We start from the raw sequence: 12,007 nt of genomic DNA, 5'->3' as shown, positions 1-12,007 counted from the left end.
AGATTTTAGTATCAAATTCATGGTTTTCGCGGTCACTGAAATCAATGATGAAACTTCGATCATATTCACCCCATTCGGCTGCGGGCCGGGGTCACCGAGAGGATACCAAGACATGTAAAAATAATCCAAAATAACCTATATTAGTGTCAAATTCATAGTTCTCGAAGTCTCTGAGATCAATGGTGACACTTCCATTAGCGATGACTTGCAAATTCAGCTACCATTGTATGCAGCCCGGTGTCACATGTGGGTGGAGGTTACCAAGACATGTAAAAATTATCTAAAATGACCCATATTAGTGTCAAATCCATAGTTTTCGCCGTCCGTGAAATGAATGGTGATACTCCCATAGACGTTGACTTCCAAATAGAGCCCCCATTGACTGTGGGCCAAAGGCATTTTTTTTAACAATTCGAACCAGGGGGTCTCAGGGGGCGTTTAAAGGGATATGTATAAGTAGTAGAAAATGACCTATATTTTTTCGTTGTTCACTTTGTTTACATAGATATTTTATCTGACCCATGCGAAGAATGGGTATATTCAGCTAGTCTTCAATAAAATTACCTTTAAATTTACACTCCTTATTCATATTTGCTCCGATCATGCAAAAGAAGTGATGAAAACTTTACTCTTTGATTTCTATTTCTGAGATTTAAGATGATCTGTACACGAAAAATGTATTTATGTACAACATAATCTTTTTTTAAATATTGCGTATTTTTAACATCTTTGATACACACAATTTCTTAACATAAAAAAATATTTAGTATTAAAACTGTGGATCAGAGAGAAAGAACTGAAACTAATGTATTTCTATAAGTTAACTGACCATATACTGAAATGATCTGTAAAGAATTAAAGAAGTTCTTTCACATTCGCTAGCTAGGGCTCACCACTGAACTTACTTTTGCTTTTATGTTTAAAAAATCACAAACACGAAAATATTTTATTTTAGTTTGCAAACACAAAAAATGAAGAGAGAGAAGTTTATAGATAATTAACGCGAAACACTAACATATATCTAAATATAATAACATTTGAAATTCTTCAAAACCAGTATGTAAAATTTGGACATTCCACACGCGCACACGCACACACTGCTTCAGGTAGTTCCTTTGCTTTTTTCAGGAGTTCGCTTTTCATATCGTTGTCCCAACTTACACCACTTCATGCCATCTGAAAGTTTCACTTCAACCTTATCTCTCGACATCTCATTCCCATTGGTAATGAGTTCCGTACCAAAAGGCTCTTTCTGCAAAAAGAAATTAAAAAAAAAGTGTTACTTGAAACACAAGAAACTCCTATAAAACATTACTTCAATACAATCTTAATCTAAAATATGTATTTTATATTGAAATGAAATCTTTAAGTTTTACGTCCCACAGTTATGCTGGCTAGGCTAAAGGGGACGGTGATGATAAGAAATGATGGAATGATAAAAGTGGGAGGAAACGAGAGAACTTCGAGAAAACCCACGCATACGATGTTTGTCCGCCACAAAGTTCACAAGGCGCTAGCTGGGATCGAATCAAGAACCCCATGCACCAGAGGTGAATGCTTTACCACTGAACCACCGCGACCGTGCATTTTATATTCATACACGTAACAAAAAATTTTGTACCTAACTGAATTCTAAGGATTATTATCTTATTTCCATCAAGTATTAGTTGTGATATACATGAAGCATACAATGTTTTTCAAGTTCGCCTAATCTGAAAGTGTCATAGATTTCAAATACAGAGATATGCCCAACGTGAAATAACTTCTAAAATGGAACTGGCAACAATGTTCCGTCCAAATCTTATGAACAGCAACAGTCAGTCAGTTGATGATCATCATCATCACTATCACAACAGGTATTCTGCCATTATTGTCAGGTCACTTGCTACAACTGAGAAATTTCCTTGCTCCACGGTCTTCCGCTAATATCTTCGTCTTCATGTACGATTTATCTTTTGATGTCATCCATTAATTGTAATCTCCTTCGCTCCTTCCCTCTATTTCCTGCCACCATATCCTCTAGCACGTCTTTCATGATACAGTTCCTTCTTAGCGAATGTCCCATCCAGTTTCCCTTCCTCTTCTCAATAACATCTAAAACTGTTATTTTCTCCCCCCACTATTTCTAACACCCTCTGATTCGTTTCTCGGTCGACGCAGCTAATTCTCTCCATTCTTCTCCACACCCACATTTCAAAAGCTCCCAGTCGTGTTTCATCATTTTTGTACTTCAGAAGACAAAATGATACGTGACAATGCATCACTAGCTTGGTTATCTTGGCCTTTAATATGCAAAATTCGTACGTCAAATCCCTGAATTTGTATGCTCCAGCAAGGAAGCCTAGAATTTTGTTTCATTTTATGAAAATCTACCAAAGAGTTATGATCTGTATAAATCTTTACATGTCTTCCATACAACAATCAAGACCAACGTTTAAGAGCAATTACAATCGAAAGGCATTCACGTTAAGTCACTGCGTAATTTTTTGCAGGGTTTAACGTTCTACTATAGAATCATAAAATATCTCTCTTACCATCTACTTCTTGAAAAAGAATATTTCCCAAAGCTACTGAACTGCAGTCTGTGATCAGACAAAAATCGTGATCTAACAAAGGATGTGAAAGCATTACCTCTTGAACTAAATTATTTTTCAATTGGTTGAAACTATCTTCGCAAGATTGATCCCAGATCCACTTTTTATTTTTCCTAAGAAGCTAAATAAAGGTTTAGACTTCTGAGCAAAACTTTCAACAAACTTAGTACACCATTGAAACAAAAATGCTTTTTGCAACTCTTTCAAAGTTCTAGTTAAACCCTAAAAAGCTAAAGCCTAATGTTAAACCCTAAAAAGCTAAACTTTATATTACAAAAAGTACCTTCCTGTAAATTTAAAGTCATACAAGCTTCGCAAACTTTCTGAAATATTTGGTCCAGAAACTGTAACTGTTCTTCGAAAGTCATAGAAATTACAGAAACATCATCAATATAAGAGACTACCTTTTCATACAAACCTGCCCTAAAGACAATTTGCAAACACGACATAAAAGCAGCTCTTCCATTTATATAACCAAATGGTACTCGAGTATATTGATACATTTTACCATTCCAACAGAAAGCTGTGTATTGTTTACTTTTTTTTTTTAGTCAAACATACCTGTAAATAGCTTCCTATGAAATCCAAACAGGATACGAATTGAATACCTTTAATTTAATAAGATTGTCAACTTTGTTGATTTTCAGCTGTTTTTATTTGACAAATTTATTCAACTGAGTAAGATCCACGACAGTGCAGAGTTTACTTGTATATATATAAAATTGTATTTTTCTCCATTTTAAAAAAATGTGTTCCTTCACGGAATCGATATTTGAAGAAAAAATCGTGGAGAGTGCAGCATTAGCAGGAAGTACAAGCGCAAGCTAGAAATTTGAATTGACCGTTTTTAAATATTTCGTCTTCGATTTTATCTTGATTCCAGAAATCGGGACCAACAAAAATTCATTGCTCGTATGATAGGCTAATACGTAGAATTTTTTAAAAAGTAAGTCCGGTTTAACTGATAATTTTAGTGGTTTTAATACTGAAGTAGTTTTTTTTCTTTTGCAAGGCTGTGTGTAATAACACAAAGTGGAAGAGAAAGAAAAGCCGCAGCAATCCGTCGGAATATGGACTTTTCAGACTGTCGTTTTCCCATCAGCTATATGAAAAAGGATTTTAAACGTCAATTTCAGTTTTTATTGGCGAGCATGGCCAAAAATGGGCGACTATTAACAAAAGAATAGTCATGCTTTAATTTATCAGATTTACTGTTCCACTAATTGTCTGTCAAAAAAATCTTTGTAGTTGGCACGCCGCCAGCGTTCTCCATTGACAATCCACTGGCGGGACAAAAGCCCAAATAAGAAAGTACTAACTGTTTGATTCTTTACATAACCAAACTTGTGCACTTATTGTTATTTGATGAAAAGAGTTTCTGCAAAATTGTACTAAAAAGTATGTTTTTTAAAGATATTTTCGTAATTGTGAACTTTATAATTTGGCCAGAGAACACACACCGCTGTTCGCGCGCTCTAGCGTGTAAATTGAAGAAAGGAGAAATGTGGCGAAAAGTGATTTTCTAAATTTTGTAAAGTACAAGGGTCCCACTCCCTCTGGAAAATGATATTTAAGTAAAAGTTATATAAAAAAATAATATTGTAATAAAAGGTATGTGGTGGCGGAGACATTCAAACCGGGCCTAACACTCACCGCGCTGAAGTTTTTCCTCTGGAGAACGGATTTCTACTTGGAAATAGCGTTCTTTTTATTGTATTATAGAGGTGCAGTCTGTATACCGTCTCGTTTTATTAAGTTTTTTTTTTGCCATAATAAAACGTTGCGGGTGACTTTCTCACTCTGTTGTACAACAACTATTCATAAAAAGACAAAATCAAGTTATCACCTCTAGAAGTGAGCCAGTGCTCTTAATCTGAATATTATCCAAACTAACCTAACCTAAATTTAGGGAATTAATGCTGTATCGCAGGACTAATTTGAAAATCGAAAAAAAATGTACCAAAACGTATTCCAATCGGTTATATTTGGTTGGATTAGATTAAGTTAGTTCGATTACATTACATTAGGTTAGGGGCATAAAAACTAGTGCAAAAACACAAACCAACCTGTGCTAGTTGGCCACTAAAAAGCACGAATGCTATATAACTGAGTCAGATTAGGGCGACGCTGGTGGGCCCGCGCGGTAGCGCAGGGGGGTGTCCCAAGGGAGCAGATGCGTCAGCGACGGTGGGTATACGCGTAAGCGAGGTAGCGAAAACATGTGGGATTTGGTAATCATACATATTTCAATATCACTTGTTATCAGTGGCGGTTTCTCTTAATGTTTGCATGTTTGTACAAATCTCCTTCCAATATTTTCATTTTTTATTTGTGCTAAATCACTTTTCATTCTATTGTCAGCATTATCTTTTCTTAAACAAGTGCGTTTGAAACGGGTCTAGCTACTTGCTTTCTACTTGAGAGTTTGCCAAACTCCCCAGCTTTAACAGCTTCTGGACCATTGCGGGTGTTGCGCAGTAAGAGGGGGGTTATCACACCATGCACTGCCTCATAAGGCTCCATATGCTTGCACATCTTTTGCAAACAAATCTACCAAACAGAAACAGCCTTTCCAAAACATAGCGCTTTGGAACTGGAACATCACCAACGTCCCTCCCCCTACAGTATTGGTTGAGACGGTTCTCACCTGAAAGTCTGTTCCTTTGTGACAATGTTCCGTACCATAACCAAGTCGCTACCGAGAGAGAGAGAGAGAGAAGAAAACTTGCGCCTTGCCTAAATGCGAGATTGGCAAGTGGTCATAACTATTGGTTCTGTCAACCAAGTAAGGTCAAGGCAGCTATGGAGACGGTAAAGGCGACCCCTTGAAGAGTGAAGACAAATTGAGGGTGTCGATATTTAATACACTCGTATCTGAATAAGTAGAAATATAGCAGCATAGATACGTTTTCCTTTTCATGTGTGCGTGGGTGAATGAGAAAATTGGAGAACAGTTTTTAGAGAAAGGACGCTAATTGGGAAGGGGTGAGATTTTAAAGCGGGTAGCGGACTTTGTAGTGTTGTATGTTTGTGTGTGTGTGTGTGTGTGTGTGTGTGTGCCGGTCTTTGTTGTTCATTGGAATATTGTTGCTGTAATTGCATGATTACGTTTCTGTCCCTGATATACGTGAACTAGCAATGCAGTACCAATGAATTCTGTAACGTCTTTGTTGAATTAGCCGTTTTCGAAAAGGACTTCAGAAGCAAACCTACTTGTGAAAGACCTCGGAAGACTAATTCCGACTCTCAATATAACGCAAATAATTTGAAGTCAGAAGCGAACATTTACAAGGAAGTTTAACCGCAACTTGTACGAACAGCGTAAGTGGTTATGTGAATGTGAAATTAAAAATGCTTTGTTTTGTTTTCTGTGTTTGTTGTTCGGGGCGGAGGAAGATGCTTGGTGTAAAAAAGGTGCGGATATCGAGCATCTGCACGACAAAAAAAAAAAAAAATCGTCAGGTCATATAAGACACGTTCTGATCTCACAGTGTTGAGAAACGTGAATATTGCTGCTCTACTAAATGCTGATTATAGGCGGTCCATTGAGAATCACAATCAAAAAGTGAAAATGAAATGAAATGAAATATTTAAGTTTTACGTCCCATGGTTATGCCGATTAGGCTAAAGGAGACGGTGATGATGAGAGATGAGTGAAATGGTGGAATGAAGAAAGTGGGAAGAAACGGGAGAACCCCGAGAAAACCCACGAGCACTGCGTTTGTCCCCCACAAAGCCCACATGGCGCAAGCTGGGATCGAACCAGGGACCCCAAGCACCGGAGGTAAACGCTCTACCACTGAGCCACCGCGCCCCCAAACAAAAAGTGACACAAAACAGGTACGTGCTCAATATTATCATCAATTGCATTTGGTTTTGTGGCACCTTCGAATTGGCTTTAAGAGGACATGATGAAAAACAGACTTTTCTTCAAATCGAGTCGTTTTCCGTAGATTAATTAATTTCAGTGCAGAACTTGACAGCGCTCTCAAGAGGCATTTAGAAAGTGCAATAATTTTCAAGCGTACGTCAAAAATTATACAAAATGAGCTTCTCCATTGCATGCTTGAAGCATGCCATGAAGTGATCGCTATTATTATTTATACTATCAGTGGCGTATTTAAGGGGGGCTCCCAGGCTTAAGACTCCCGAAATCTTACTTACTATAGTAAAGTATATGAAATATCTTGCAGAATTTTAACATTTTCAGGCAAAGCCCTCTACCCCGAGTTAGCAAAGCCCCCCGAAACAAAATCGTAAATATGCCACTGATATTATTATTATTATTATTATTATTATTATTATTATTATTAAACTATAATTATTTAGAATAATAATAATAATAATAATAATCAAAAAGGAGAGGTCATCTATTGTGCACCGCCTAAAATTCAAAGCACGAGCCGCCACTGCTTATTATCGTTTCATACTAGTAATGCTTCAACTGTAAACATAAAATTCAGCTTTCGTACACTGTGTAGAAATACATTGCCGTTGAGTTAGAAACCAATTACCTTCAAACCTAAGGCTTGTAAACTTTTGCAATTTTATGAAGAAAATCGTGTACTACAGTTTCTTTAACTGTTGCTCGTTATTTTTAAATAAAAAATGCAATGAAATATTTAAGTTTTACGTCCCACGGTTATGCCGGTTAGGCTAAAGGAGACAGTGATTCTGAAAAATAAATGAAATGATGGAATGAAGAAAGTGGGAGGAAACGGGAGAACCCCGAGAAAACCCACGAGCAGGCATTTGTGCCGTATCGGCGGACCACTTTGAAAACTGAGGAAAGCACCAAAATGTATTGCATTCGGTCATATTTTGTTGGATTACATTAAGTTACGTTAGATTACGTTACATTAGGCGTGCAGTATTACTTTAATACGGATCCATAGTATAGTATGAGTAGTAATAGTAGTAGTAGGAACGGGTTAGAAGCCTGGTAGAGGTTGGTTCGGTTTTGTTCTTGACATGAAATGGGCAAATTAAACACTTGCCAAATTTTTTCTGTACATTTTACAATTTATGGATCCGTATAGTAAAAAAAGTGCACCTCTCCGCGAAATAGTCCATCCGCCTCCACATACAGTGAAGCTTACATAGAAAACAACCACTTTCTTAACTTTTTCTATTCCCATTACCTGACCTTCACTCATTGTTCTTCACAAACTTAAACAAATCCTCCAACTGACCCGGTAAATTTCCTAAAATTGGTCCGGCGATACAGCAATGAACCCAAATTTAGTACCTTGAGTCGTAGTTTTACCCACTTATTCTTAATGCGTGTCTTGTTCGGTCGTAGCTGAGAGCGATTATGCAATATTAACCCAACGTTATATTCCGAGAGAACGCGGGCGTCTGGCGGTGGGACGAGGTGGACGCGTCCCCTCAATATTTTGAAGTACAAAATATTCAATATTTTATACTAATTTAATTTATTTCCTAACGACAGAATATCATATAAATAATAATAATTATATTTATTTGGAATATAATATTCAGGCTGTGAAACGATTGTAATCGAAAAATGAAATGAAATGAAACCTTTGAGTTTTACGTCCCACGTTTATGCCGGTGAGGCTAAAGGAAAGGTGATGATAAGTAATGAATGAAGAAATTGGGAGGAAACCCACGCACACGGTGTTTGTCCACCAGAAAGTTCACTTGGCGGGGGCTGGAATCGAACCCGGGACCCCAAGCACCAGAGGTGAACGCTCTACAACTGAGCCACCGCGTCCCCTACGATTGTAATCGAGTTCTTGATATACCTTAGGGGGTCCGTGAAGGTAAGCAGAAAGGTAACAAAGGAATCGAAGGTAATAAAGAGGTTGGGCTAGATAGTACCATTTAAATCACTTTCTTTGATGTCCCTCCCTAATTTTACATACCAGATACGCCATTGCGCAGGAACATACTATAACCGAATCTTTTTCATGAGCAGCAACAAATAACATATGTAACACAACATATAAAATTTATGAAAATTTGAAATGTATATGCATAATATTAAGTTAATTCACCACACATATATATATATATATATATATATATATATATATATATATATATATATATAGCTCTTCCACTTTGTACTCAGGCCACGATTCCTCAGGTTTCACATGGAATACAATTACCCGGTTAATATTAAGTTTATTCGTCGTCTTCCCCAACAGGAACACTTAGACATGTTTTCCTCATATTTGTTTAACCATAACTTGGTATAGTTGCCAATGAATGAACATTTTTAACGCACAAAAACTCTTTTCCTACTTGTAAACTCACCTTCACTTGACTATAAGAAACAACAAACTTTATTTGAAGCAGTCCGCCCACACTCATCTCCATGTGTCAAATGAAGAACGCGAACCGAACATACAGGCAGCGCGACCAGACGACGATTTCTCCAATCAGGCTCTTCAGCGGCAAAGGCGGCTTGGCGCGTGTCCGAGCATCTTTGCCGAGGTCGGTCCATTCGCTGTTTACCGACCTTCTTTCGGCTTCTTTACTGTTCGGCATGGCGCCAGCGCGGCGTCTTTCCGCCAACATTTGCCCCGGTCGGCCCGTCCGCTGTTTGCCATCTTCTTCCAAAATATTTGTCAAGGATTCTCTTGTACTTGAAATTTTATTTTAAATATTTACTTCTCATATACCCTCTACGTACAGTCCCTTTACTACATTTCTTTTCATACATTTACCTTCTTTATGGTCGGCAAGCCGTCAGTGATTCGACGTCTTTACGACAATCATTAGACGCAGTCGTTCCGTCCGCTGTATGCCGGCTCCGTTTTCACAAGATATATTTAATGAATTAGTGTCCACTCACAAGAAAAACCTTTGGACAGTTTCAATTTTTACTTCATCATTAAAGAAGATACAGGCTCTATTTATTTGCCAAAATTCGACTCGTTGCGGCTGGTACGCGATGTTGAAACTTTCGCCGACGTCTTTTTTCAAGAAATTGCCGGCAGTGCGTTTTATCAGTCGTCGTCCGACTGTCTGGCGACTGTTTCGAGAAAGCTTTAAGTGAGGGAAATATAAGCCCTAATTCGTATTTTAAAGCAACAAATTACCTTCTAACTCTCTTTATTTTCTTTTGGGTGAACGACTCTGTTTTTGCTAGACGCGGTCGAAAATCGCGCGGAAAGACGCCGGTGTCTGAGGCCGCCAATCGGACCGCATCCTGGCGGCATGGACAAATTGTCCGACTGTAGGCGACAGGATCCTGATGGGGTTAAAATTAGCTAAAAAATTAACATATGTTTGAGATCATGGTTATCGCTCAGGCCGAATTAAGTAAATAAACCTTAGAGAGCTAGGGCACAAAAGTGGTACAACATTTAAACACGTTCAGAAAGGTTAGGTGAGGTATGTGCACGTCAGACAATATATATAAGAGTTGTTTTTGTCGCTAGAATTATTGAATTAATAAATATCTTATGTATTACAGACGTCATATTTATGTGTGTATGTGTGCGAGGGGAAGCAAGGCATTATTGTCTCATTTTGAATTATTGCACCTTCAAACACTATGTTCTGTTGGACTAATTCTATCCCCCTCGATATAAATTACCCGATAACTACTTAATTAATTAACAAAAAACCGTCCAAAAATAACCACCTGACTTTCTGATGATGCCCACTTTCCTTTCCCAGCAATCTTCGCAGCATCTTCTAATTCAATGAGTCTCGTGTGCTCGGATCCTTGTCGAATACTTTCACGACGCACTGTAACCAATCCTTCCGACACCAAGGTCTCAGTTATATTCTCTGCAGTGTTCACATCTATAGCAGACACAAAGAAAATGAAAGGTATTAGTATCTATTCTGTCATACTTAAAACTAGGTTTAATATACAGCGTCTCCATAAAAATACAATCATATTTTAAAGTGCTATTATGTCGCTTTGTATAATCGTATTTAAATGAAGTTAGTCACATTTGACAGAAAAAATCAAATACTTTTTACTATACCTCATAGACATTGAATGTGGGTCCCATGAGTAGGGTTGCAGACATCAAGACAATATTACTATTCACGCCACACACACTCAAATATATATATTGTAAGGATCCCCACATCAGGACAAGAGCACATGTCAACAGAACACGTGCTATTGATTGTAAACAGCAGAGCAGATGAAAAGCCGACATGAAAGGCACCGAGGATCGCCGAAAGAAGACGGACCTCACGGAAGGACCCGAAAAGAACAGATAAAAGGCGGACCACCGAGGGACCAGCATCAGTCGTCCAACTGATCAAATCACCTACACCGTCCTGAGGTCGCACTGGACTAGGGGTATCCCTATCCTTACCCGAGGCCGCACCGGACTAGGGGTCCTTACTACAACCAAGCCTCGCGAAGCTGCCTTGAGCTGAGGGGGCTATCCTTCATGACTCACCAGAACCGGCAGGTGTCTTGAAGACTGCCTTAAGAAAAGGAGGTACCGTGCAAACACCTATTTCCTCTCATCTGGATAATAACAAGAGAAACACTATTTTACTCTTTGTAATCAAACACGTTTTGTATTTAAAAATTTTATAATAAATTGATGAAGGGGATAAATCTCGGTCCATTATTGACTCTACCAAAGTCACTACAATATGATGAAATGGACTGGATGGCAGCACTGATAAGAACTTGCACTTCTTGCAGGTTTTGAAGCAATGGGGGTACATAGACACAATCCTTTACGTAACCCCATAAAAAATTCACACTTCCCGCATTGACAGATAAGGCTTTCCCTGAATGGCCTTTCTTTTGAGGACATGCACAGCTACGATCCACAAAATCACGGTACCACTTCAAAATTGACGTGTGTGTAGGAGCCTGATGTTAAAACCTTCGTCTAAAAGCATGCTGAATCTGCACTGGACTCTGTGTGGTGAGATATTCCAAAACACACCAATTTCGTTCTTGTGGGGTCGCCAAAACTTATTCTTTAATAACAACACAACACAACGAAAGGCAAGGAAATTTGCGTTAGCGCATTACGACATAACAGTACAGAAACATAAAAGCTTCCCAAGTGACCTCCATCAGAAACAGCAACTGCCTGCTAAATATCCGGCTAATCACAACGTAAACATGAGTGATGTGTTTGATCCCATCCATTATTGACATTGTTTTCCATCGTTCACATTGTTAGCATGCACAAAAATATTTGAGTTTTTGTTTCAAATGCGACCAATTTCATTTAAATACGATTATCCAAAACGACGTTATTTCACTTTAAAGTATGATGGTATCTTTATGGGCACGCTGTATTTCACTTTCAAATATGGACCCAATGAATCGCGAGAGACTTTTGCATTACGTACCTTATACCCACATCCCATATTCATCCATAGCCCAAAAGGTACTCTATAATATAAAAATTAAACGTAATAGCACACATATTTTTATTGGTAGGGAC

General features: G+C 38.1%; 1 protein-coding gene and 1 non-coding gene across 3 annotated transcripts in view; both read right to left on the bottom strand.

Moving 5' to 3' along the window:
- Window positions 1-617: 617 nt before the first annotated feature.
- The window catches only part of LOC145662286 (staphylococcal nuclease domain-containing protein 1-like), a 55,304-nt gene continuing 43,914 nt past the window's right edge, over window positions 618-12,007 (bottom strand). For both annotated transcript variants that reach the window (XM_081727694.1, XM_081727693.1), the window contains exons 3-4: window positions 10,213-10,376; window positions 618-1,252 (exon numbers count right to left, since the gene is read on the bottom strand). In XM_081727694.1, coding sequence (XP_081583820.1) covers window positions 1,103-1,252; window positions 10,213-10,376 — 314 coding nt within the window. In that variant the 3' untranslated portion in view covers window positions 618-1,102. The remainder of the gene's footprint in view (window positions 1,253-10,212; window positions 10,377-12,007) is intronic.
- On the bottom strand, window positions 6,337-6,408 carry TRNAR-CCG (transfer RNA arginine (anticodon CCG)). The gene has a single exon. It is a non-coding gene; the product is annotated as a tRNA-Arg (tRNA).

Source organism: Thermobia domestica, chromosome 10, assembly GCF_964235325.1.
Source record: "Thermobia domestica chromosome 10, izTheDome1.hap1.1, whole genome shotgun sequence".
Taxonomy (NCBI): Eukaryota; Metazoa; Arthropoda; class Insecta; order Zygentoma; family Lepismatidae; genus Thermobia; species Thermobia domestica.
This window is presented reverse-complemented; position numbering and strand designations above follow the sequence as displayed.